The 27,924-nt window shown below is 31.4% G+C and overlaps 4 protein-coding genes across 6 annotated transcripts; 2 read left to right on the top strand and 2 right to left on the bottom strand.

Annotated features, from left to right (window-relative positions):
- The first annotated feature begins 792 nt into the window (after positions 1–792).
- LOC104902162 (strigolactone esterase RMS3) lies at positions 793–5,394 on the top strand. The gene is made up of 2 exons (XM_010689856.4): positions 793–1,289; positions 4,683–5,394. The coding sequence occupies exons 1-2, from the start codon at positions 898–900 to the stop codon at positions 5,110–5,112; spliced, it is 822 nt and encodes a 273-aa protein (XP_010688158.2). The 5' UTR covers positions 793–897; the 3' UTR covers positions 5,113–5,394.
- Positions 5,395–8,966: 3,572 nt separating this feature from the next.
- On the top strand, positions 8,967–9,691 carry LOC104902161 (multiprotein-bridging factor 1c). The gene has a single exon (XM_010689855.4). The coding sequence runs from the start codon at positions 9,124–9,126 to the stop codon at positions 9,559–9,561; it is 438 nt and encodes a 145-aa protein (XP_010688157.1). The 5' UTR covers positions 8,967–9,123; the 3' UTR covers positions 9,562–9,691.
- Positions 9,692–13,402: 3,711 nt separating this feature from the next.
- Positions 13,403–20,147, bottom strand: LOC104902160 (aldehyde dehydrogenase family 2 member C4). The gene is made up of 9 exons (XM_010689854.4): positions 19,952–20,147; positions 19,228–19,370; positions 17,908–18,291; positions 17,103–17,192; positions 15,490–15,663; positions 15,248–15,385; positions 14,272–14,409; positions 14,106–14,167; positions 13,403–13,765 (listed from the first exon to the last, which is right to left on the bottom strand). Exons 1-9 carry the CDS (start codon positions 20,055–20,057, stop codon positions 13,492–13,494), a joined length of 1,509 nt encoding a protein of 502 aa, XP_010688156.2. The 5' UTR covers positions 20,058–20,147; the 3' UTR covers positions 13,403–13,491.
- Positions 20,148–21,589: 1,442 nt separating this feature from the next.
- LOC104902158 (aldehyde dehydrogenase family 2 member C4) lies at positions 21,590–27,395 on the bottom strand. 3 transcript variants are annotated; one of them, XM_010689853.2, is made up of 9 exons: positions 27,228–27,395; positions 26,713–26,855; positions 25,254–25,637; positions 24,469–24,558; positions 24,025–24,198; positions 23,213–23,350; positions 22,767–22,904; positions 22,132–22,193; positions 21,590–21,982 (listed from the first exon to the last, which is right to left on the bottom strand). In XM_010689853.2, exons 1-9 carry the CDS (start codon positions 27,328–27,330, stop codon positions 21,709–21,711), a joined length of 1,506 nt encoding a protein of 501 aa, XP_010688155.2. In that variant the 5' UTR covers positions 27,331–27,395; the 3' UTR covers positions 21,590–21,708. The 3 variants fall into 3 exon arrangements, with proteins under 3 accessions (XP_010688155.2, XP_048491277.1, XP_057247269.1); XM_048635320.1 differs by lacking the exon at positions 25,254–25,637; XM_057391286.1 differs by lacking the exon at positions 22,132–22,193 and having other exon boundaries at positions 21,878–21,982.
- Between the last annotated feature and the right edge of the window lie 529 nt (positions 27,396–27,924).

Here is a 27,924-nt window from a genome sequence, read left to right as displayed (position 1 = left end):
ACATAACTATCTATTTAATTAAAAAAGTTCTTTAACCAAAAGAGGATATAATTTAGTTTTAGGATTATTTCAAGTTTTAGCTCTCCCAATCTCCTTTCTTAGATTATATTGTCTCATCATATTAAAACAAAAAAGTTCTTAGAAACCCTTTTATTAGGCCAAGATGCACTTTATTTGACTATTGTGTTGAAAAGTGAAGTTTTATATCCTAAAAGAACCTGAGAAATTAAAGCCGATTAAATCCCTAGTTTGAACTCAATAATGGCCATTTAATATTATTTATAATTCTAATTGGTTTCAAAATCCCTAAAATCGTAATAAGTGATTTTATATTCCGAGTTACTATTTTCAAACTTCTTAAAATCGTAATAAGTGACTTTGTTTAGATTGTTATATCACATATTATAAAAAACGGATAATGATACCAAATGTATTAACAAATGACCTTAAGTAAATATGTAATTTTAAGTCTTTTTTTTGGATGGAATTTTTTTTTATCTACTAATAATACATCTTTTTAAGTTTACACATATGATTAATTATATATGATCTCATACATATACATATATAGAAATAGAAGACAATGATTTAAAAACCAAATTAGATTTCTATCACAATCATCAGATAAACAACACTATGTCAAGAAAAAGAAAATAGAAATATATAATCACCAATATATTGCTAACATAACATATCATCAAATAGTGGTAGATAGTTATATGACCCCATTCTTCCATTTAACTAATTTATTTATGAATGCACTATTATCACCTTTTCTATATAAGACAAAGTCTCTCCTTACTTAACACAATACCCTTTACACCCTTTTTTTCATCACTTCCTACTAAAAAACCCTCCTTAGCTTTCTCTCTCTAGATCAACTCTCTTGCTTCAACCATGGTGATGCTAAAGGGTCTTTCTGCTTCCATGAATGCAAAAATCTCCGGTACCGGGGACGAGTTCATTGTTTTAGCTCATGGTTATGGTGGAGATCAATCCTTTTGGGAAAAAGTTGCTCCTTTTTTAGAAGAAAAACACAAAGTTGTTGTTTTTGATTGGAATTTTTCTGGTGCTTTTAATGATAAAGTTCAAGATAATCATACCTTTGATGAGATTAAGTATGGTTCTCTTGATACTTTTGCTGATGATTTGGTGAGTTTAATGGATGAAATGAACATAAAATCATGTGTTTTTGTTGGACACTCTATGTCTGGTATGATTGGTTGTATTGCTTCCATTAAAAGGCCTCACCTTTTTAAGAAGCTTATACTCATTGGAGCATCACCCAGGTTAGTTAGTAACTAAAACACTACTTTACTTTGTTGATTAATTATTAATATGCATGTTGAATTTGGTTGCTTTGGGCTTGTAAAACAACTTATTTTTTTTACCTTAGAAAAACTTGCATTAATAAAACTCGAATTACAAACTTAGTTGAGAACTGAAACTACGTCTATAACTTGGCAATTCTGCTGGGAATTTACTTTCTTCAAATATATATTTTGACAGTCAAGCAACTTTAGAATTTTTTTATTTTTTTTAAAGCAACTTTAGAATTACCTTCATATAAAATACACCCAACTGTTGTATAGAAAATATTTTGAGAATTCTTTATTCTATGTTAATCATCTTAAATTTGCATCAAAAAACAAGTAGCTATGTAGAATATAGTTTTGCAACTTAAAAGATTAACACCATCATCATCTATGAATTCTCAGTGCATATATTCTTGTAATTCTACTTATTTGTTAATCAATTGTTTAGTATATTTAAGTATTTAATAATTATTCATGGTTATATTTCATGATTTATTCTATTTAGTAAAATAGATTTTCAAATAGGTCCCTACCCTTTACTTAGGAATTTGGACTTTAGTACTTTTTAAGAGTGAGAAGTCTGAGACTATGGTCACATGCCATAAAAAATGACCATATACTTCCTCCGTTTCTAAATAAGTGCAACATTTCTTGTTTGCACGTTTGCTAATGCATTATTTTAACCATCTTCAATGATCAATAAGTAAAAATTATAAAAAGTTGATATTAAAAAAATTCACATTCAGACGAATCTAACAAGATCCCACATGACTATGTTTTTCCGAAAATGTAAATCACTAAAGCTAATTAAAGTTTAAACTGCGAATAGTAAACACTATGCATATGTTGCACTTATTTAGAAACGGAGGAAGTATATCCTAAACTCACTATGAGACCATTAGTACTAAAAGTTAAGTTTTTTTTTTCTTTTGTTTCAATGAAAAGACATAACCTACTAAAAATTGAAAGTTGTTTAGTACTTATATCTAACTAATTCCTAACTTATTATGCTACAAAAGTATATGTAGCTACATCTACACTATCATAAATTTATTGGATGTCAATTATCTTAGTTGGTTAAAGTCTTAAGAGATGACGCTTAATACCAGGGATCAAATTTCGTCTACATATATCAATTGCCCTTACAAAAAAAGCATTATTATAAAGTTAGAAAGTGCAGTAATTAAAGTAGTCACCATGTTTAACAACTACTTTTTATATAATTATTGAAATAAAAAATTCAAAATTTCGGAGGTCTTTTCTTACTAATCCAATATTTAAAATATTTTATTAATAATCTCATGTTTACAAATATAGTTATGTATTAGTCCAAGTGACCTATATTACATGTTTAAACATTTTTTACTTTTTTCTTATACCCAAATCCCCCCCTTTTGTACCCTTCTTTCTACTTATCAAGCTACTATAGTAAATCAAAACATGACATATAGATTTAATATTTACTTGTAAAATTAGTCAACTTTAAACTCGGATTAATATTTAAAAAAAAAGGTATTTCCAAATTTAGCATTAAAAATAATGCAGAAAATTACTCCAAGAAGTTAAATTAATGGTGTGAATTGTTGAAAAAAAAAAGTCACTTTCACAATTACTAGTAGGGACGAAGGGCGTTTTAGGTCTAAGATAATTGAGGTGTTGAGATCCTTTAGAGTTTCAAAATAACTCTACACGGTAGAGTTCGTTAAATATCAGTCGTTGATTAAGAAATCAAAGGCTTGTATTTCTTTCCCAAAAATCCCCCCTATTTTCCCCCCGAATATCCTGCCCATATTTTTTCCTTTCCCACTAATCATGAGCCCTTGATTTAATAATATATGGTCAGGATACAACTCTACTTTGTAGAGTTTTCATAAAACTCTAGAGGATCCGAATCCGATAATTGAGTGATGTAAATTGCATGTAAGAATGTGGACAATTCCTAACTTTTTGCTTGCAATAAATTTCAGAAAGCTATTGACAAGAGTCATTGCCTAATTGGGCATGTGGCAACAAGTAGTTGGCTTAGAATCACAAAACAATCGGCTTGAAAATCTTTTCTTGTGCTTCCTATTCATGTGGAGCTTTGTCTTAATAGATGTTTGGTTTATGACAGCTAAGCTAGTACTGTAATACTATTCAATATCAGCTTTTGGAATTGCTCTCTGCATTGTTTTTCTCTCTTATTTGTGGCCAATTAGCAACTTGACACAAGCTATTTAACTAGAAAATGTTTAAATTTTACTCACTTTGTTTCACAATATAGGCACGCATAATATTTGAGGTCGAACTTTGATCATTAATTACTCTTAATTTATGTTGATAGAAAATTTTCAAAAAAAATAATATTATTATAGTATTTTTCAAGACGAATCCAACGGTATAAGTTTTATTTATCGTATTTGAGAGATATTTATGGTCAAAGCAAATTTCCGTAAAGCGTGATTGCGTGAATGACTTATATTATAAAACAGATGGAGTATTAATTTGTACCTACTTCATCATTACTGATATTATTTGAACTTAAAATAGCTTATCTAAACTTATTTAAATTTATTTTTTTCTTCGTTGAAAAAAACAAATTCTTAACTTATTGCTTAGCAATATATCGAGGAGTTGCTACTCCCTTATTTTCAAACATATATTTCACTTTTAGATTTGTCCTGTTCGATCTGATTGTCAGTTTTCAATAAACAATGTACATATACCCTCTATTAATTTTCTTTATGCCCATATACCAGTTTTCAATAAACAATGTACATATACCCTCTATTAATTTTCTTTATGCCCATATACCAACATACTACATACTTCATCCGTTCCATAATACTACCTCCGTTCTTTTTTAGTTGCAACGTTTGACAAATTGCAGTATTCATGTTCTCTTACTTGACCACATTTATTGATTTATATGTTAAACAAAATATAGTCATGTGGGGTCTTGTTTGATTCGTTTCGATTTAAGCTTTCATAATATTAAATTTTTATAATTTTTACTTGCATACAATTAGAGATAAAACGATTTGAAATGCTTTCATAATATTAAATTTTTATAATTTTTACTTGCATACAATTAGAGATAAAACGATTTGAAATTGTACATTGGCAAGCGTGCAAGTCAAAATGTTGCAACTTATAAATAAAAACAAAGGTAGTAAGTGAAACACTTCTCTCCTTTATGTGAGAGCTTTTTTTAGAGAAGTGTTTATTATAGAACGGAGGAAGTATGTATCCTTGTACTCAAACTCATTAATTATACTTGAAATCCTTAGTACAATATCTGTGTAGTTTCATAATACATATGATGATGATATTATTCTATTAGTATTACCAATGTGATGATCTAATGTACACAAAATGAACTCATAGGTACTTAAATTCAGAAGATTATGAAGGAGGGTTTGACGCTTTACAAATAGAGCAACTCCTTTCTACCATAGAAACCAATTTCTATCCTTGGACCACGGCATTTGCTCCTATAGCCGTAGGTGGAGACACTCTTTTAGCTGAAAAATTTGAGAAAAGTTTAAAGAAAATGAAGCCAGAAGTTGCCCTAGCTGTTGCAAAGATCATCTTCTTAGGCGATTATCGTCATGTTCTTGAAAAAGTTGATACACCATGCACCATCATAAGCACCACAAATGACCTTGTAGTTCCTTCCTCAGTGCCTTATTACATGCAAAAGAAGATGATCAAGGCGAAATCGAAGGTCGAAATCATCGATGTTGATGGCCATTTCCCACACTTGACTGCACATAATGAGCTCCTAAATGTCCTTAGTAAGGTGTTGGATTCCTGATATGCTTGGATTTTTCTCAAGTATATGCATGCAATTTCCACTAATTAGGTTAGTGGGAACAAAATCTAGGGTTTGTGAAATAAGAGCCAAGCTTTTGTTATTTGATATAATTAAGCATATCACTTTGCAAAATTAGGATTAGGGATAGCTAGCTAGGTTTGGTTTTGCAAGTTTTGGCTGAAAAATGTTACCTTCTAGATTCTACTCCTTGTGTTTTTAATGAAAATTGCTCGTTTGTATATGTTTTTAATTAATGTAAGGTTATTATATGAGTATGTGATACATCAAATGTTTAAGCTTCCCCCCTCCCCTCTCTATGTTTATCTGTAGACCAATCTTAAAGAGTCCAATATGTCCATAAGAAACCAGATTTTTTTCACGCGATGCGTGCTTGAATTTTAGTCAAAATTTGAACATTAGACATACGAAGTATAATTGTTTTTAGTTGCAAAATTTGATTGGTTTAGTTTATGTCACTTAAGTCTCTCACCATTTTTTTTGTTTTATTTTTTATTTTTACTTTTCAAAGTTTAATTCTATGAACAAAATAGAAATTTTATTGTATTTATCTATGATTCTAATATTATAATTTTTTAGTTGATTTTTGAATTAAGTACAGTACTTCATAAAGTGTAAAGAAAGTAGACACTTTGATTTCAAGTCAATTTTTTCATAGGTTGTAGTTTGTAAGTGAATTTTTAAGTTTTTGCAAAGTTTCCTCATTTTAGTGATTTGCATAACGTAAATTATGCAATTTTATGATTTTAGTTGACTTGTGAGTGATTGTTATAATTATATTTTTGATATTTTTGTTTGAAGCCCTATTTGATTTATCATGACCCACCATTAATTGTGAATGGTTCTTGAGAATAGTGATTTGTAAGTAAATTTTTGTAAATGTTTTTGTATGTATTATTGACGTTCTAGGTTATTAGCTAGTTTTAGTTTGTATGTTATTTTACGTTTTAATAAAGTTTCCTGATTATTTGAGTGATTTGTGTGATTTTTATAACGTGATTTTCTCAATTGTATGGGTGAATTGTAAAGTTTCTTCTTTTAAGTGATTTGTGAGTGAGTGTTGTAAATTTATTTTTGGTAGTTTTATTTGAGTGTCAGTTTTGATTTTAACATTCCTTTTGTAATTTAGAAGGGAAGGGTGGCAAAATAGGCGTTTCAAAAGAGGACACCATTGCTCCCCCCTTCCCTTATATAATAGAGATTAATGTAAAGATTTAAATCCTAAAATTTTTGTTTTCTTATATTTCATCCGTTCTAAAGTTCGAAATTACTTGCAACAAATATATCTTTATACTATTTTGACCATTTAGTATGATTAATATGTAAGGATAAACATGTTCATCTTGCATTATTAGATTTTTTTTTTTCTCGGTGTATACTTTCAAAATACCAATTTTTCACGACTTTAATTTATAGATAATAGAAGATATCAAGAATTAAGTTGTACATTAGGAAGCGTGAAAAATAAATATTACAAGTATTTCCTACTTTTCTTTTTAAGTGACATGCTTTTCTTATTTAAAAAGGTCACAATAGGTGACCTGTACGGCTGTACCTCAAAATGAGTAAAAAAAATTCTTCCACTTATTTAAAAAATTGCGACCCACTTTTACTTTATCACTTAATATTACTTAACCATGTGGTCCCGACTTTTTTATCTGTAGACTCGCTCCTTATTATTTCCACACTTTCTCTTTATCATTTGAAAAAAAAAACGGAGGAATTCAATTCTATATATAGAACACCTCAAGATGAAAAATGTCAAGTTAATTTAGATTCGAGGTAGTGCTATTGTCTCAATGTTTTAGATGTGTGATAGTAGAATGAAAAATACTTTTCTCAATTATTACTTATGATGTCACTATATTATTATATTACTACCTTTACAAATTTTCACATCTGCTATAGCCATCTTTTCACTTATAACCTAATGTAAAGTTCATTTTGAATGAATGTAGTACTATTATTTTTTTTAGATGCAATAATTTGATTTATTAATAAATGTACTTCCTCTGTTTCGAATTTCCCTACACTTTGAAAATTTCACTATTTATTAACGAGGTTTGACCATGCATTATTTACTATTAGATAAAATCAAATGTTATAATATAATATGTTGTTGGATTCGTCTTAATGTATATTTTCAGAAAATTAAATTTTTATACTTTACTTTAATACATAATTAAAGATATTAATAGTCAAAGTGGTGCACTGACAAACATGAAAGTTAAAGTGTAGCGAGTAATTTGAAATGGAGAAAATATTAAAATAATCAAATACTTCCTCCGTTTCTAAATAAGTGCAACACTTCTTGTTTTCACGTTTGCCAATGCATTATTTTAACCATTAATATCTTCAATTATCAATAAATAAAAATTATATAAAGTTGATATTAAAAAAATTCACATTCAGACGAATCTAACAAGATCCCACATTACTATGTTTTTCCTAAAATGTAAATCACCAAAACTAATTAAAGTTTAAACTGTGAATAGTAAACACTATGCAAATGTTGCACTTATTTAGAAACAGAGGAATTATTATATAAAGAAGACGGAAGTAATATTTATGTCTAACTTTGTTTTGTGTATTTGTTGATCCGCACACCAGAGGAATTCTTTACTTCTTCTACCGTTCATCGAGAGTTTCGTTCAGCCCAAATAATATTGCAAAAAGGAGAAAGGATTCGGGCTTGCTTTTGTATGGCCCTTTTCCATTTGGCCCATTGCGGATATGTTTTTAAACTTCTTCCTTTCGAAGTTTCAACTCCATATATGGCCAGTCTTATAATGATAGGGATATGAATTTTTTGGGCTTAGCTTTTCTACAAGTTTTACTATCCAGTATCTTTTAACAGTTGAAGTGCTTGGCAAATTGACTTGGCTTTACGAGTTACCACTTTTTTTTTTTTTTTGTTGCCCACCCGGTTCATCGGAGTTTTAGTCCGACTACATCGGATCCGATTCGGGTTGCACACCTGATTTTGGTGGGTTAATCTCCCAACAAGAGTTTTTGCATACGGTGAGGCTCGAAATCGAGACCTCCCTTAAGCAACATCAAGCTGCTTACCACTTGAGGTAACTCTTGTTGGTGAGTTACCACTTTCAAATAGTACTTTTTTTTTTTACCGCTGGTTCAAATAGTACTTACCAAGTGGTATATCGTCACTTGACAAGTCTTTTATCTTTTATCACATAGGTTTTGAATTTAAAATCTATTAATTTTTTTTATGTCGAATATATTAATTTTACATCATAAACTTATGTGTATATGATAAGAGTATCTTCACATTCGCGATCATTAAAGATCTAATTTAGAATATTATTGAGATATACTACCCGCCTTCTATTCTAATTGCAACAAGGAGGTAATGCACAATAATTTAGGTGAAGATAAAGAGAAAAAATATTCAAAAAAAATTAGTGTTACAAGCAGTTTGAAACAACCATAAATAATAAGTATTACAAGTAAAATGAAACAGAGGTAATAAAATGAACATCTAATATTTGAAAAAACTAAAGAATAAAATAATATGACGATATTACCCATCTGTCCTTGTAAGACTCAAAAAGGCTAAACCATTGATGATTGAAGAGCACCTACATTGAAGTTCCCCATTTGTAAAAAAACTAACTATAATTTGAAAACGTCATCCAAAAATTTGAAAATTCTCCTCCTCCAATAACTTGCCCACCAAGACAACTATAATTTTCTTTATCAAAACACTCATCACTTAAAATTCCCATTTTACCCTTTACCTTGACCACCAAGACAACCCAAAAAAACACCCAACCCATAGTTTCCACATTCCCACCACCTAGAACCTTCTAATAATCCTATCCACCACAAATATCTCCTCTCATTTCTCCAAGAACCTTCCAGACTCTCTTCACCTTATAAATACCCCATTTTTCTTTCTTCCCTCTCAACCCACAAAACACCATCAACAATACAATTCTCTCTCCTCTAAAACTTCAATTCCTCCATTGAAAAATGCCAACAAGATCATCCGGGCCAATCTCCCAAGATTGGGAACCAATAGTACTCCACAAAACCCGCCCAAAATCCCAAGATCTCCGAGACCGAAAAGCCGTAAACGAAGCTTTACGCACAGGCAAAGCAGTGGAGACGGTGAAAAAAGGCGTAGCAGGGACAAACAAGAAGGTAACTTCTACGGCGGTGAATGCTCGGAAACTCGATGAGGAGACCGAGCCAGCTGCGCTAGCTAAGGTATCTTCTGAGGTTCGATTAGCTATTCAGAAGGCGAGGATTGAGAAGAAGATGAGTCAATTTGAACTTGGTAAATTGATTAATGAAAGGACTCAAGTTGTTCAAGAGTATGAGAATGGGAAAGCTGTTCCTAATCATATGGTTCTTGCTAAAATGGAAAGAGTTCTTGGTGTTAAACTTAGAGGGAAGGGTGGGAAATGATCTGATTTGGTTAATTGGCGTAATTAGTAAATAGTAATGTTGTAATGTAATGACTTAACAAGTTGTTAGAGATGTATTCTGCTATTAGTATTTATAAAATTTCTACAGTACCATCTCTCATTAAAACTCATACTTCCTCTTTTCTTACATGTCCATACATAAGTTTAATATTAATTATTAATATTTTTAAGGATAAATTGCATCTTACCACTTAGATTTTTCATGTTTTTAAAAACTCCCACCTTAATCAATTTTTTTTATAAATTTTCACCTATCAATTTCAGTTTTATTAAAAACTTCCATCACTTAATGATTTTTGTTAAATTTCGTTAACAAAACCGTTTAGTAGGTCCCTCATATACATTTTGTTAACAAAATTGAACTTGAAATAGTTGCAAGTCTTTCCAAATAGTTATAATTCCTTCCAAACTTGCTCCAAAATTGTTGAGATTTTGTCCTTAAATTGATGAAATTGACTTCGATTTCAGCTTAAATTAATAATGAAATGCATATGCGAGGTTTACTGAACGGTTTTGTTAACGAAATTTAACAAAAATCGTTACGTGGTGGGAGTTTTTAATAAAATAGGAAATGATAGGTGAAAATTTATAAAAAAAAATCATTAAGGTGGGAGTTTTTAAAAAGGTGAAAAGTTCAGATGGTTTTGAACAAAAAATCCTATTTTTAATTATTAATTATTAAAAATTATAAAAAATTTATTGTTAAAAAATATACGTTGAAATAAATATAACAAGATTTGACTTTACTTAAGTACGTGTTTTTTTAAAATACTTCCCTTCTCTTATAATATACTTGTTTTATGTCATGAGAATTAAGGAAACCGAAGAGAATAGTAGGAATGTAAAATAAAAAAATTAATGAAGTAGTATTTTTTATTTTCTTTTCCTTTTAAAAAAGAAAAAAAGTAATATATTTTTTTCTGAAATGACGTAAAGCAATACATAAAAGCAATTATAGGAACATATACTTGAAAAGAAAGATAGCGAATATTTTGCAGAATTTGTGTAAAAATTAAGGATAAATTAGTGAAAATAAATTAATAAAAATGAAGTAGGCATAATATTTTAGGTTACTTAAAGTAGAATGTAAGTACTATATTATGAGATGAGGAAAGTATAAATTATTAATGATAATCTAAATATTAGATGTAAATACTAAGAGGGCGTTTGGTATGGAAAATTTTGATGTAGGAAACAGATTCAAATAAGCGTTTTCATTTCTAATTGTTTGGGATGAGTGCTAAGTAACAAATATCGTTTCTGGAGGGAAACATAATCCCCTCGTTTGTTACTCGTATCAAGCTAGTGGAAACAAACCACGTTTCTTCCCTCAATCATAAACCTCTCAATTGTTACCATTCCACTAGGATACCAAACAACTATTAAAGGTAATGGTTATTATTTCTATTTCCCCTTCTTATCCAAACCCTTTCCATTCCGTTTACGTTGATTATACCAAACGCCCTCTAAATAGTAAGTTTACGACGGGAGGAGTACAAATTATCAAAGATACTAAATGTAAGATGTAAATTCTAAATAGTATATTCACGAGTTAAAGGATTAAACTGAATTTTAGGTTGAAAATGTTACTCTTTAACCTAACTCATTTAATTGAAACGACAAATAGTTCAAACCATTTAGTCGAATGGGTTGAGAATCCTGACCTAACATGCTATTTTTGGGGTTCTATTCGGGTCGAGTTAGATGGGTTAATTTTTCTTCGATTTAATTTTCATAAAATCTCACTACATAATTATGCTTTCTTACATGATATTTTTTGTTTATATTAAACGGTTGAAAATGTCAAAACTTATACGATATAGGAAAATGTAATGGAACATACATCCACGGAAAACGAGTTTGTGAAAAAGTGACATGTTTTGCTTCATTTGCATAAGCAAAATACAAGAAGCTAAGGTCACTGAAAGGCAGGGCCGTCTTGGTGATTTATGGGGCCCTGTTCTAAAATCGAAATTGGGCCCTATATATATTCATTCTCAACAGAACAAATATCTTTTTAAACACCAAAATTTTCAAATTTTTATTCAAATCAATAATAGTAAATCAATACAATTTAAACTTTACCAATTAATAATATGAAAATTAGAAGAATTACAAAGTCGACATAATATGCACATATCAAGATCTAGACTCCTATACATGACATAGTTACTAATTGAAATCAACAAGCTGTATTGAAAAGAATACACATACATGACATAGTTACTAATTGAAATTGGAATTGACATAGTTATAGCTAAGAATACACATATACATTCAAGATATGATATAAGCTGTAGAAAAAGTAAATTTAATCATCTCATCATTTTATCTCATCTGCATAACTCAAAATCAGGGACAAGGTTCGGAACTCGGAACAAGCTATTCTTAAGTTAAAGAACCAATATGTGATGCATTTTAAATAAGTAAATGACATAATAGTAACATGAATTACATGATCTTGAATATCTAAAAACCATCTAATTCTGTAACACTTCATTCTTATGAAGTATCAAGTATATATGAATAATGAACTACTAATTTCTGTAACAAGGATTTATAATTGCAGAAAAAAATCGAAAATTTATTGCAGAAAAAAAATCGAAAATTTATTGCAGAAATTAAATCAAGCAACAAGGCAACAATTGTAGAACAATAGTCAACCAACAAGGTAACAATTATCAAGCATAAGCACTTTGGTACTACTCGTCTGCTCCCAGAACAATAATCCACAATGTGTCAAGAATTTTTTTTCAACAACCAAGTAATTCATGAATTTATCTAAACCTCCGAGAACACAAACATACGAGAAGCTATAAGATTCCACCACCACAAATTTCATGCTGCCAATACCCAATAGTTCATTTTTTTGTGCCTTGTATAAATTACATTTGTTATATACTTCCCCTGATTCTACATTAATGTAATATTTCCCTTTTACACTAATCAAAATCGAAATTAAATCAAGCATATTCAGATATAAGGATATTCCACATAATTTAACACAAAACTAATTGCAGAAAAATAATCGGATTCAAAACTGAACCAAATTCAAGCATAAGAACACATAATTGTAGAAAATCAAAATCAAAATACTACTTACTTCAAATCTTCAATGAACCCGATTGAAAATTGGGAAGTGGATGATTAAGAACCTTGAAAATTCCTCCTTTATATATACCTCTCAAATATTAGCTGTATGTGATGAAAAATTTAGGAGAAATCAAAATTAATTGTTGCTTGCCATTGATAATGAATGGAAATCTCAAATTGGATAAAAATAATTTTTTTCCTATTAGAGTGAGTAAAAAACCCCAACTTTCCATAGATAGTAGAAATAATTGATGAAAAGCTCTAAGAAATCGAGAAGTAATTGATGAAAAATCGCATAATTTTGAAAGAATTGAAAATTGAGGAAGGTGAATCATGAAGATTGAAGAATGGAGCGTGAATCAAGATAGAGGGAGAAAGTTGCTTAATTAGTGGAGTGAATATTGAAGCGTGAAATCTGAAGATTGAAGGCCGTGAATAGTGAAGCGCGAAGGATGACAAAGTAGTGGGCTAAAATTTCTTTTGGGCCCTCTAAACTACACGATTTTTTTTTCCAAATTGGGGCCCTGTGCAAAGGGGCACTTTGCACACCCCTTGCTACGGGCCTGCTGAAAGGTAAACTTTAAATTGTATCTCGTTTGATGTAAAAACAAACATGGGTTTCGTACTTTCATTACACTGTTTATGCCTCGTGAATTCAATCGTAATAATAAACATGTTTGTACAAATAATAACTTAGGTTTTAAAAATTGCAAGGCTCACAATAAAAATGAGTGAATATCTTTATGCAATAATTACACAACCAAAAGGAAGATGTAACCTCTTTGAGCTGCAAAAATGTTAGGTGACATTTGATGTTCTACAGCCAAGGGGAATTGTAAATAGGTGTGACAACAGACTTGACTTGGGTGTACATATAAAGGCCATCAAGTCCGTGTTCTCTCCCAAACCCGCTCATTTTATATCCACCAAATGGTGCGTCATAATCGAAACCAAAGTAGCAATTGATCCAAATGGAACCAGCACGAATCGACCTCGAAACAGTGTTGGCAATGTCTAAGTTCTTGGTTACTATTCCAGCTGCTAGACCATACCTTGTGGCATTTGCTCTTTGTATAGCATCATCTACAGTCCTACATTTTTCCATAGGATAATAATGTTACTTTGATCATAATAAAGGATACATAAAGCTAAGATGATTATAATGATTTTAAAATCTTAAACCATTCTATTGACAATTGAGGATGATACCCTTAGGTGCAATTGGATCGAAATATCATCTATTGATCATTTTAAGTACGAGCATCCCATCAAGTTGGACTTAAAAGATTTTAATTGATAATTCGTTGAAATCAATAGATATTACGGATACAAATTTACACTGAATTACTTTACTAGCTATATCATTACTTATAATCACTAATTAAACGGGCTGTTAAAGTTTTGCTCATGGTAGGTAAAAGTAAAACTCACTTGAACTTCATCAAAGACATGACAGGGCCAAATATTTCATCCGTTGCTATTTGCATATCATCCTGCAGAAATTGGTGACAAATTTAGTAACTAAATTTTGATGAAATTACTTGTTCATTATTGATTCTTAATTCCCATTTAATCAATAAAAAGCTCATAACTTTACCTTGACATCAGAGAATATAGTTGGGGAAATATAATAACCCGTTTCACCATGACGCTCACCACCAACTAGTAATTCAGCACCTTCTTCTTTGCCTTTTTGAATATATGAAAGTACTCTCTCAAATTGTTTCTTGTCGACCTACGTAATTGTAAATATAATATTTACTAATTTGACATTTGTAGAAAATAATATTACAACTTTTAGTACTTATAGTACTGCAAACAAGAAAATCTTTGATCAAACAACACAGTTCAGTTCAGTTCAATTGCAATCAATTCAGTTCAATTCGATTCAATTCAGTTCAGCTCCAACTATCATTTCTATTAGTTATAGTTTAATTCATTTCAGTTTAATTCAGTTCAGTTCAATTCTATTCAATTCATTTCAGTTGCAATAAGTTCAATTCAGTTTAATTCAGTTCATTTGTTTTATGTCGAAGAAAACAGGTCACGACTCGCGAGACTCAAATTCTTTACACTCTACATTATGATATCTTTGTTCCATCTCCATACATTCCATTATGGTGAAGTTGGGCCGAGTCTATCCAAGTTCGGCCCAAACCGGACTTTGGATAAGATCCCATCTCAAACTAAGGTATAACCTAGCCTAGCCTAATCCGAACCTTTGAAGAGGTTAAAAATAAAACAAAGAGAAAATTAGTCCAACTTGGTAAACATATTTGAATGAGATTGTTTTTCAAAATTAATTAACAATAAGAAGTGTATATAGGACCCATGAGCCCACCTACAATTCCATCATTAGTATGATACTGTCCAATTTGGGCTTATCTCGCACGGATTGTTTTGAGCTCTTTTCCAAATTACTTCATACTAATATAGTTGGTGGACTCTTATAAATTACGTAACTCTTTATATATCAGATGTGGGACTTGAGATGTATACCCAATAATGTAGTAGTAGTGACGATATAAGATTATAAGTAGACATTAGACAACAGTACAATAAAAAAACATCACCTGAGGTCCTTGCTGAGCTCTAGGATCAAATGGATCACCAACAACCCAAGATTTAGCCTTTTCTACTAATTTTTGTGCTATCTCCTCATAAATTCCTTCTTGAACAAGAATACGAGAACTAGACACACAAACTTCCCCCTGAAATAGCATTAGTGAGAATACATTGTTACTATATAGAAGCAAAAAAGAAAACACAAATTGTTTCATAAAGATTTTAGGTAATGTAATAAATTATGAAGTACTTTATTAAGGAGACATCCTTGAAGAGCAAGCTGTGTAGCTATATCAACATCAGCATCATCGAAAATGATAAGAGGGGATTTCCCTCCAAGTTCTAGGGACACTGGTTTTAAGTTACTTGTTGCTGCTGCTTGCATTATTAGGCGCCCTACTTCTGGAGATCCTGTAAAACTTATCTGCAAATTGTCAAATTTAATGTTAGCTATTCTATTATTTGAATCAAGAATACGTTTAATAGGCAAAGTAATCGATGATATGTTGGAACATTTATAGTAAAATGGGCTTTAGATCATGCATATGGATCGAATGGTTTTATGGAGGTTGTTGGATTACTAAGGGGGCGTTTGGTTCATATGATTTTGGTATGAGGTATGGGTTTAAAATGAACAAAATCCATACCTAGTGTTTGTTTACAAAATTAAAAGATTTAAAACCAATACCTCAAACTCATAAGGTATTTAGTTTAGAAACCCAAGGGGGTAGGTGGGTATGGCTCATACCAATAGCTCAAGGTATCAAATAGAAGAAAAAAAATCCATTTCCAAATAAAACCAAACACATGGTATCAGGTATCAAGTTCCAAACCTATACTACATTGGTTTCATTCCTGATTTCAAACCCATAACATTTTATGAAACAAACACCCCCTAAAGGAAACGCGAGCTAAAATCAGGAGCATGGGTTGCGAGGTCACAAGGTGCGAGCTATTATATATAGCTCGCACCGTGAGATTCGCTACTGATTTTTTCGCTGTGGGTTTTGATTTTGACGTTTATGTACATTGTTTTGTGATGGTTCGTTATTATCCGGTTTTAGGTGAATTAACTAGTTATTAGGCCCGAGCTATGTCCCGGGTAAAAAAAAATTTCGTTTATTAATATAATACTCTATGATGATAACATTAAATACAACTTAGTCTAGTGGTTAAAATTTTAGTATATGTACTTGAGGCAATGAGATCAAACCCTATACTATGCAATTTTTTAATTTTTTTTATTGTACATGGATTACATGAACTAAAACTCCATAAGGAGAGTGTCACATGGCAAAGTTTCTTGTTTTCGCACGCCTTTTAATATATTTGTATAGATAGGTCTTTTTTCACTCACTTAGGATATATAAACATCATTAATAACCTCTCTAAAGTTGATCTTTAAAACTAATAAAAGGATAACTTCTTTCTAAATGGTATGATCTTGAAAAATCAGTTTTTCATTCTTACAAAGAAACTTGCAAGCTTACAAGAAAATTACATTGTATTTTCTCTAAGTGTTTTCATATAAACTTCAAACAAGTCTCTTAATATAAGATACTGATATATCATCAAAGTAAATGGTTCTCGCCATTATATCTCATTGGTTATTTCGTGTTAATTCATCGATCCTATAGGGACGAAATTAAACTAATAGGCCTAAAATGTACCTTTTCATGTCTTATAATGATATACAATTCCCTTATTGATAATACATATAACATAATATACTATATCATGTTAATTTGTTACTCCACTCGTTTCTTTTTATGTATTAAACTCATAAATTATTCGAGATTAAATTTTTTAAGAAGCATACATGCATGAATCATGATATATAGTGATGCATGATATCTTACATACTTTGTCAATGTCCATATGAGAGGCAATTGCAGCGCCAGCAGTTTCACCGTATCCATTCACAACATTTAGTACTCCATCAGGGACACCAGCCTGTAATTGTATACCAGTTAGTTAGTAGTTAGTACTTATTACCACCCAATAATAAAATAAGTCAACTTCAAAGTGGAATTGCGCATAACTACAAATTATTTGATTGATAAATGCCCACGTTAGAGAGAAAAATTGGAACCTCAAATTGCTAATTTTACATACTATATTCTAGATTACATGTTTTGACCAAAAACATCAACATCATTACGTTAATTATTTTTTAAATTTTTTTAGCTGATTTAATCTATACAAATACTCTCTAAGGATTTTTAGTTTATATAATCCATGTACAATAAAAAAATTTAGAAATTGCATAGTATAAGGTTTGATCTCGAGACCTCAAGTACATATACTAAAGTCTACTAGACTAAGTTATATTTAGTGTTATTATCATAAAGTATTATATTAATAAATGAATTTTTTTCTTATCCGGGACATAGTCCGGACCTAACGACTAGTTATTATTATAAGTTATCTACTTTAAGATTCTTGCACAAAATACGGGGATATAAGTTTAACAGATCATCAATTGCTTAACCCCCATCATCAAGTATTATTGTTTAATGATAGATAGAGACATGAGACTAAGACACATTTCAAAAATAAAAATTAAATTAGATTTCAAAGAGAGCTCTTAAAATGTAACGAAAATGATCCCTTAAAATAAACAGCAAGACAGTCGAATTAAACATATTTCGTCTCTAAACCGACTTACCAATTTGGAAAGATGAGCGTAGAAAAGAGCGGAGAGAGGTGTTTGCTCAGCTGGCTTGACCACCATGGTGCACCCAGCTGCTAAGGCTGGAGCCACCTTTAAGAAAAACATGGTGGTTGGATAATTCCATGGTATAATGTGGCCAACCACACCTATTGGTTCTCTTAAGGTGTACCCTTGCATCGCACGTGACATCTTCAATGTTTTTCCATGAATTTTATCCGCTGCACCTGCGTAGTATCGTAAGCAGTGGACTGCACCTGGAATGTCCAATACTTTACCCATACCAAAGAGTTTTCCTGCATCAATTGAATCCAACGCTGCCAATTCTTCCACGTGTTCTTCAATTAGGTCCGCAAATTTCATCATAACCCTTCCTCTATCCTAATTAATCATGAGAAAAGTGAAATTAGTAACAACAATTACATAATGCAATCAACGGCTAATGTTACTTATTCTCAAAGTTATTTTTTTCGACAACGTGGAAAACGGACTCAAAGTCATTTTGACTTGTAACATTTACCCCGAAGAAGAAGTACTTACAATTTTTTTTTCCGTCATTTTTTGTCACACATGCAAGGCTTAGTTATTGATCTTAATAAATTTTGAGAGGAATTAAAATTGTTATTACTTGATGTTTCGCGAGAAAATTCTTAAATGTTACAGAGTCCGTAGCATCTAGAACTATATGCTCACAATTATATTTCTTTTAAAAAATTTGTCACATATTTTGCTCAAATGAACAATACGCAAAATGTGAAACAAAAAGCGAAAAGAGCATCTAGTTTTAGGTGCTTTCGAAAGTAATATTAATATTTATTAGAAGTATAAAAGGAGACATTGATTAAAGTTCGTTCCATGAGATCAGATCGTGAAAATTCCAACAAGTAGAAGAAAAAAAGAGAGTTATAATTATGCCCCAAAAAATGTTGTAAAGAGTGGTACGACTCAACCTCACTTTGTCCAAAAAAGATTATGAACTAATTTTTATTTTATTGTACAATAACTTTAAACACCTTTATAGTAATAATAACGTGTTTTAGTATAAATTTGTAAGGAAATTCTAATATCGATATCTATGATGATTAAATTTATTTCATTACAGCTCAAGGGGTTTCCTTTATATATTTTCAATACCACCCTTATCTAATTTTCCAATTGATAATGGATCATGAAATTTTAAGAAGAAAATAAATATTTGAATATGAAGTAACATTACCAACATATCAGAATATAAGATATTCTTTAAAAATTTACGCTATAATGCATTATCATTACCATAATCATCTCGAATTTCAATACTAGACCTAGAGCACTTACATATCCAGACATACGAGGCCAAGGTCCATGATCGAAGGCTTCACGAGCAGCCTTAACAGCCAAATCAACATCTTCCTTATCTCCTTCTGCAAGCCTTGCTATCACTTCACCATTTCTTGGATCAATTGTTTCAAATGTGTTTCCTATATGAACCAACAAATATTTAGGTAAGCTTCAACTTTAGAAATTACTCTAATGACTAACATGAATACATACATACAAAATATAGATATGTATTTGATGAAGTACATGTTACAAAAACATACACTTCTTTATCTTTTTGTTAATCCTTTTTTTTAACACCAACATCTTTATGTTAATCTTATGATTCAAGACTTGATATACATCCTGTTTGGTAGTTGAAATTTCTTCTCTATGAAAAATTTAAAACACCCATAACTTTCTCGTTTCTCAGCGGAATTGGCATATGACCTATCGCTGGAAAGCTCTCGGAACAAGCTATCACCTTCAATTTGAATCACCTCAAAACCATTTATAGATTGAGAGATATGTGCATTCAAAGTCAGCCTTATACCCCATATGACATTTTCCCTTTACGAACCTCATCTCCACACTCATACACCTCTGACGGCATATACCCAACATTAAGGGCACTTCTCTAATTCTCTTGTAATATTACACTTAATATTCATGTTCGTTACCACCATTTACTACGATTACCAAATCGACAGATAGGAGTATAAAAGTGTTGGAAATAACTAACCAGAAGTGGCCTCAACAAATTCTCCATTGATGAAGAGATTTGTGAACTTGATCTCTGGGATTTTGTCGACGCATGTTTCAGATCTTCCATTTGATATATCACCCATTTTTTTATCTCTGATTTTCTCCTTGTAGAGTATATAGCATAATTTTGCTTTCTAGTTTTTGATCTTAACCTTAAGTCCTTTTACAAAATCTTTGATATTTATTAACGGTCCCTCGTTATACATCTATTATGGACCACTTACATTAATAATGGTCGTTTTCAATATGTATGTGGTATATAAGTCATTCTAAATAATGATACACTATAAATTAATCTTTGTTTTAAATTCAAATTCAATATAGCTGGTTAGTTTAATATATATTGATTTATTAACGGATCAATCTATACAAATATATCAAAAGGCGTGCGAAAATAAGAAAATGTGTCACGTGGCGCTCTCCCTAGAGAGTTTTAGTTCATGTAATCCATGTACAATAAAAAAAATTAAAAAATTGCATAATATAGTGTTTGATCCCAAGACCTCAAGTACATATATTAAAGTTTCAACCACTAGGCTAAATTGTATTTAGTGTTTTTCATAAAGCATTATATAAATAAATAAATAAATTTCTTACCCGGGGCTTAGCCCAGGCCTAATAACTAGTATAGCCCAGGCCTAATAACTAGTATTTTCTAAAAACTTGCACATAATATTAAAGACAGATAAATGAAAGCACAAAATTAGGACACGGTGGCATGTCCGCATGACCATGACAACAATGCAAGTTGACCACGTAAAACAATATGAAAATTTAACCTAGAGTGATCTGCATGATTATTGAATTGATTGGAAAGGGAAATAATACTTGGTTAATCAAAATGATTGAGATTGATTCCCCTTAAAAAAAAAAATGATTGAGATTGGTGACTATGATAATTGATATGCTCTCCATGACGAGCCCATAAATCATACCCCTTCGTCTTATAATACTAGACTTTATTGTACGCGATGCGTACGTGAATTATATTAGCGATTATTATTAAATTTCATCTAAATGTAATTTTGAAGGAGGTAATTGATAATCATCATTAGTTCTAATTAAATATCTTATGGTATAAATACAAAATATAAAAATTACTTGATGAAAAAGTTATTTTCTTGGTATTTTTATTACTTGTCAATGGATGTTGGTATATTGTTATTGCATTTCAAAGTTTAGGTAACATTAAAATTTTATGTATTTGATTTTGTAATTGATTTGAAAACTGTTTTAGTTATGTTAATTTGTTCTTCAATCATAAACTTTTTTTTTTCAATACACATATTGTTATGAAAGTTTATTTTAGCTACTTTGAACTTCCTTTGATAATACATATACATATATATTTTATTTTAACTACTTTTTTCTCTTTGTGATATAGTATATTTCTATCTTATATAATGTATCTATTTGTGATATATAGTGGGTTACTGTGTATTATAGTAATGAAGAAAACTACTATTTCTTCTGTCCATTAAAAATTCATATACTCTTATAGTATATCTTGGTGCTATATGATAACTTTTTCAATCTGACTTGTGTATGTAAACCTGGTTCATAGTAAAATTTTGTGTGCATCAAGCTCATGCACGTGAATCGAGACACACGCACATTATTCTATACTTAGTGTTTGTTGTAAATTATTTATGTGAAATCAAACAACAAAAGCAACTAAAGCTAAGATGCAATATCTTGCAGTTCAAACTTACAGACACTAATTAGAAGCAATGTTTACAGCCAAGGGGAGTTATAAAGAGGGGTGACAACAGATTTGAGTTGAGTGTATGCATAGAGGCCATCCAGTCCTTGTTCTCGCCCAAACCCGCTAATTTTGTATCCACCAACTGGTGCATCGCAATCAAAGGCGAAGTAGCAATTGATCCAAATGGTACCAGCTCGAATCGATCGTGAAACAGTATTAGCAATGTCTATGTTCTTGGTTACTATCCCAGCTGCTAGACCATATCTTGTAGCGTTTGCTCTTTGTATTGCATCATCTATAGTCCTACAATTTCTCACAAAATGAAAATTTTAGGTCCCTTAAAGTTGGACTTGAAACATGGGTGTTTAAAGAGTTCCAAACAAAAATCCCAGAAATTAATCTGCATATTCCAAGTAACATGTAAGGATTATGTGCAGCATGATATAACTCACTTGAACTTCATCAAAGACATGACAGGGCCAAAAATTTCATCCTTTGCTATCTTCATATCGTCCTGCATTACTTGGTGACAGAATTAGATACTAAACTATGTAATATAACTATAATTTGCTATTAATGTAACACTAAGCTAGAATGTACCCTATAGTTTGTGAGATATGGGACAACTAAATATGTAATCTGATCTATATTTATACTACCTCTGTTTTTTTAGATGCAATATTTGATTATTTTCAATCCACTCATCAAAAAGGCAGATGTTGCATCTAAAGATAAACTGAGAAAAATATATATTTGGAGATGAAGTCAAACATAATTAGGTATTAAGCCAATTTGATCGTTCTGATGTGACTTGTGAGGTAACTATTGTCAAACTGAAGATATATAGGATATGATCTCCTAGTCTTTTTTAATAGTAAGAAGGTCTTTATGTAGACCTCAACTCTCATAGTTTTTTGGTCTGACATGCATGGATTGATCAAGTGCTTGATAATAAGGGGGAGGGGATAACGGGATCCCTACTCCCAAATACCACATTTGGCAAAGTTCGAACCTTAGACCTAAAGGATCAAAGGTAGAAGTCTTGTCAAGTGACCAAATACTATTTAGTTGTAGCTAGCAAAGTTACCTTAACATCAGAGAATATGGTCGGGGCAATGTAATATCCTTTTTCGCCACATGGTTCGCCACCAACTAGTAAATCAGCACCTTCTTCTCTGCCACTCTTAATATATGAAAGTATCTTCTCATATTGCTGCTTGTCAACCTACATAGTGAAAGATTACCTTAATCAAAATGGTATTATAATGCAATGAGATTGAGAATATGATCAAATTACTAGCTAGAATTTTTTTCATTGTCTACTTTGTAGAAAGAGGATTAGACCATACTTGGATTATTAACTATGGTTTTGTAATCAGAGATTGAACGAATGTACTAACAGACCAGTTATAATACTCCCTACGTTTCCAAAAGTGTTTCCTACTTTGATCGATTTCCTCTTACGAAAAGTTTCCAAATAGGAATAACAAAAGAAAACGAAAATAGTAGTAGTGTTGCAAAACAAGTGATCACCTGTGGTCCTTGTTGAACATCAGGGTGAAATGGATCTCCAACAACCCAATTTTTAGCCTTCTCTACTAGTTTTCTTGTCATCTTTTCATAAATTCCTTCTTGAACAAGAACACGAGATCCCGCCACACAAATTTCTCCCTAATAATAAAACAAACACGAAGACATATTTAAATCACATTTCTTACTATATTCTAGAATTCTAGAATTAGTATTTTTTTATTTTACAAAAATCTTGTATGAGAGACATGCCACACACACTATCAATTGATGGTGCGATGTAGAAAATTGATTAGCATATATAGATAGGGTTATATGAGCAAGAATTATTAAAGTTGTAATGGCGTTATAAATACATATATTGGGTTACTAGCTAGTAGACCCGGGTTGGGTCGGACCATTTCACGGGCTCGGCCCGCGGGTTTGGGAAAATGTTGGGCCGTGCTTGAAATTTACAAGTTTTGCCCATGGCCCGTGGGCCAGGCTCGTGCCTCCTGCAGGCCTGACCCATGTTTAATTTCATGCTGAATTTTTGGAATTTTGACAGTTTTATGCTAAAAAATAAAGGAAAGAAGCGTTCGACCTACGGGCCATCTAGACGTGCTGGCTAGGTCCATGCCCACCTCTACTAACTAGCAAGCACAAATGATGATACTTTTTATGCATATATAAGACAACCCATAAATGTCACGCTATCATTTGATCATGTGATGCATCACAGGAAAACGAAGTAATTTTTTCTTTTTGGTAACATCAAAACAGAACAAAGAAATCCACTTTTCAATTACTATGGATATATAAGTATTTGATTATGCCTTATTGTAGAGGCCGCCCTCAATAGCAAGCTCGGCCGCTGTATCGACATCGGCGTCATCGAAAATGATGAGAGGAGATTTCCCTCCAAGTTCCAGGGTAACAGGTTTTAAGTTGCTTGTTGCAGCTGCTTGCATTACGAGACGCCCTACTTCTGGAGATCCTGTGAAGCTTACCTACAAATTTATAAGTTTGAAATCAGCTTCTTTAAGTAATAAAAACATTTAGAAAATTATATTGAAGGGTCTAACTTACAAAATAAAATTGCAAAGCGTGGATTATGCACTATGGTACACAGTGCTCATTGTACATCCAAAAATAACATACCGTTTGTCCATTTATATAAAAGAATACGAACTTTTTTTAACAACTTTTCGACTTAAAAACTTAACACACAACTCAAAATTAAGGAACAGGTAAATTTGCGATAAAATAGTCTTACATACTTTATCAATGTCCATATGAGAGGCGATTGCAGCACCAGCAGTATGTCCATATCCAGTCACAACATTTAGCACTCCCTCGGGTATACCAGCCTACATTTTTCAACTTATAAATTCCTGTTGTCATGCCAAACATAATTGGCCCATATGAAAATAACACAAACTACCTAGTGTAATTTCATGCGAATCATGATGTGTATTATTGAGCATTTGAAGTCATGACATAGAACTTCAATTCATGTTCTTCTATGTGTATTATATATGACTCAGAGAATTTCATAATAGTGCAAATTTCTCCTGCATGTATCATTTATACTTCAACCGTTTTTTTTTTTACTTGCAACAATCTGACTTTTACACTATTCACCAACTTTACTTTGTTTATCTTTGGTGATTTATAGTTAAGGAAAAACATATATTCATGTAGGATCTTGTTAGATTCGTCTAAATGTATATTTTTCGAATATCTACTTTTCATAATTTTTAATTATCGGTAAAAAAAGATATTAATGGTTAACGTTATACATTGACAAACATGAAAGTCAAACAATTGCTAAAAAAACCAAAGGAATTGAAGTATAAGTTACTCGCTCCATCCTTTTTCTAGTAATTCTATTTGACTTTTCAAGGTGAACTTTTGTAATACTTCGTGTCATTGCGTGTGTCTATAAACATTATCACGTGTAATCTTGTTATAATTATCGGGTTAAAACATGCATCTTGATTAGTACCATGAAAATTCAAATAGAACAACTACTAATCAAAAAACATAGGAACCCTTGGCTTACTAGCTTTGAGAGATGAGCATAATAAAGAGCCGAGAGAGGGGTTTGCTCAGCAGGCTTAACCACCATAGTACATCCAGCAGCTAACGAAGGAGCCACTTTCATGAAAAACAATGTAGTTGGGAAATTCCATGGAATAATGTGGCCAACCACCCCAATTGGCTCTCTTAGGGTGTATCCCTGCATTGCACTTGACATCTTTAACGTCGCGCCGTGTATTTTGTCAGCTGCTCCGGCATAGTATCGGAGGCAATGAGCTGCTTCAGGGATGTCCAAGGATTTCCCCCTCTCAAACAGTTTTCCTGCATCCATTGTATCTAATGCTGCAAGTTCTTCCACATGTTCATCGATTAAGTCTGCTAATTTCATCATCACCCTTCCCCTCTCCTAATTGTAATAAAAATTGGAAGAAAGAAAAAGTTAAGAGATTAACAATTGATCATGTCATGTATGGAGTTTGTGTTATACTTGATCCATTTTTTTTGTGGTAACCAAAGTACTTTGCAAGTTTGCCGATATATAATTTTAGACATTAATATCTCAAAGCGTGGATTATGGACTAGGGTGCACAATGCTCATTGTGCACCCAAAAAGAACATACAATTAATATAAAAGAACACGGACTTTTTTCAACTAACTTTTCTACTTTAAAAAAGAACACAACGCTTAAAATTAAAGAATGTGTAAACCTATATTTATAAAAGAACAAATGTTATAATGAAAAGAACATATAGTAAATGAACATCTACACTTAAGGTAAAAGAACATATACCTTTGAAATTTAAATTTGAAAAAGGAATCTTTACTTACAAAATTTAAGGAAACAAATAACAATAATCTTTTAAAATTATAGACTCTAAAAATGATAAAACGACGTAGTTTAGAAAAGGGTGCACCATGCTCTACATGCACTTGGGTGCATGTACTTATTTGCGTTAATATCTAATTATATATATATAAGAAAATTACAAAAAGTTGATATCTTAAAAATATATGTCGAGAGGAATATAATCTGACAGCAAGCAGGGTTGAAGTCATGAATCAAAAGTCAACGAGCCAATAATATTTTAAACAATTTTTTTAAAAAAATGTCACCTTTCCCACTTTACCACTCAAATAAGAGAATTTATATGATATAATAGCCAATTTAATAAAGTACATTTTACAAACCTATAGAGGCCACTTTAAACCCTTGGGCTGACTTAATTTCCTAATAAAAAAAATAAAAAATAGAAACCATTTTAAAAATATGTGGACTGCAAAGGTGGGCTGTGGGGGCCAGGTCCTGCCAGCCCCCTTTCTAGCTTCACCCCTGCTAAGTGCTAACAAGATCCCACATGACTGTATATATCTGTTATCTCCTTACATGTAAATAATACAATATGGTGAAACGAAATTATTAGTGAATAATGTCAAAAGTCAATATGGTACAACTAAAAAAACCGGAGGAAGTAATACTTACGTATCCGGACATGCGAGGCCAAGGGCCATGATCAAAGGCTCGACGAGCTGCCTTGACGGCTAAATTGATGTCATCTTTATTTCCTTCGGCCACTCTTGCTATCACTTCACCATTTCTAGGATCAATTGTCTCTAAGGTATTTCCTGTTTTAGATATATATAATGTTTATAATCGTCAGAACTTAGACTGGTTGCTAAAAATCCACCAAATTAGGGAACTCTAGGATAAAAAATGACGTTGGAGCGATAGAGATCAAGTATCTGCAACCAAAAGAAAAAGGAGAGCGTCTTGGGGTGTAACATGTTACATCATAACTTATTGTGGTAAAAATTTTCGTAACGATCAGAGATATAGACTGCAACAAAATGCATGACTTAAAATGACATAAATTATATTATTATATGTCATATTTTTCATGTCATTTGAGTTCTTTTTACAAAATAAGTGGTAGTTTTTGGATAGACATATAGCGTAACAATTACACTCAAAAATTTGATGTAACATGCAACAATTACCTGAAACAGCATCCACAAATTCCCCGTTGATGAAAAGCTTTGTAAACTTGATATCCGGGATTTTGACGCACGAATTTGAGCTTCCACTTGATATATCACCCATTTTCTTTTCTAGCAGCTAACTTGACCTCTATGTTTTGAATTTTGATCTTAGCCTGTTTTTTCTCTTCTATAGTTCTATATACTGAATTTATGAATGTGACATTAAAGGAACGAGAGACAAAATTTTGTTAGATAAGCTTCCTGCATGTAATGCAAGTGTACGTGCCCTAATAACGAAAATTTATTACATGCTGCTTTCGTAGACTTTTTCTTTCCCTGCCAAAAAACATTAAGTTTTACTTATTACTCTCTTCGATTTTTATTAGTTACACGTTTCTTTTAAACAAAGTTTTAGGAGAAACAATATTGTGAGACGTGGAAAGAAAGAGAAATTATTATTTTATGTTACAATCCGTCTGGCATGGACCCGGTTCACACTAAAAATAGTGTGGACCAGGCCTAGACATGTGACCCGTTAAGAAGTACTCATATCAATATATACTATCCAAAAACACAGTACTATATCATTTTAACATACGCTATATCATTTTAACATATACTATATCATTTTAACATACACTATATCATTTTAACGCACACTATATCATTTTAACATAAACTATATCATTTTAACATACACTGTATCATTTTAACG

This window comes from Beta vulgaris, chromosome 8, assembly GCF_026745355.1.
Source record: "Beta vulgaris subsp. vulgaris cultivar EL10 chromosome 8, EL10.2, whole genome shotgun sequence".
In the NCBI taxonomy this organism is placed as follows: Eukaryota; Viridiplantae; Streptophyta; class Magnoliopsida; order Caryophyllales; family Amaranthaceae; genus Beta; species Beta vulgaris.
The sequence above is the reverse complement of the archived record's forward strand: the minus strand, read 5'-3'. Positions and strand labels throughout refer to the sequence as shown.

What these genes read in the sequence shown, in the direction of transcription:
- LOC104902162 (XM_010689856.4), top strand. Translation starts at nt 898, where the DNA reads ATGGTGATGCTAAAGGGTCTTTCTGCTTCCATGAATGCAAAAATCTCC. An exon ending in CTCATTGGAGCATCACCCAG is followed by an intron (nt 1,290 to 4,682) that starts GTTAGTTAGTAA and finishes ATGAACTCATAG; the next exon opens with GTACTTAAATTCAGAAGATT.
- LOC104902161 (XM_010689855.4), top strand. Translation starts at nt 9,124, where the DNA reads ATGCCAACAAGATCATCCGGGCCAATCTCCCAAGATTGGGAACCAATA.
- LOC104902160 (XM_010689854.4), bottom strand. Translation starts at nt 20,057, where the DNA reads ATGGGTGATATATCAAATGGAAGATCTGAAACATGCGTCGACAAAATC. An exon ending in ATTTGTTGAGGCCACTTCTG is followed by an intron (nt 19,371 to 19,951) that starts GTTAGTTATTTC and finishes TGGTTCATATAG; the next exon opens with GAAACACATTTGAAACAATT. An exon ending in AAGGATGTCTCCTTAATAAA is followed by an intron (nt 15,386 to 15,489) that starts GTACTTCATAAT and finishes ATGCTATTTCAG; the next exon opens with GGGGAAGTTTGTGTGTCTAG.
- LOC104902158 (XM_010689853.2), bottom strand. Translation starts at nt 27,330, where the DNA reads ATGGGTGATATATCAAGTGGAAGCTCAAATTCGTGCGTCAAAATCCCG. An exon ending in ATTTGTGGATGCTGTTTCAG is followed by an intron (nt 26,856 to 27,227) that starts GTAATTGTTGCA and finishes TATCTAAAACAG; the next exon opens with GAAATACCTTAGAGACAATT. An exon ending in ATGTTCAACAAGGACCACAG is followed by an intron (nt 22,905 to 23,212) that starts GTGATCACTTGT and finishes TTCACTATGTAG; the next exon opens with GTTGACAAGCAGCAATATGA.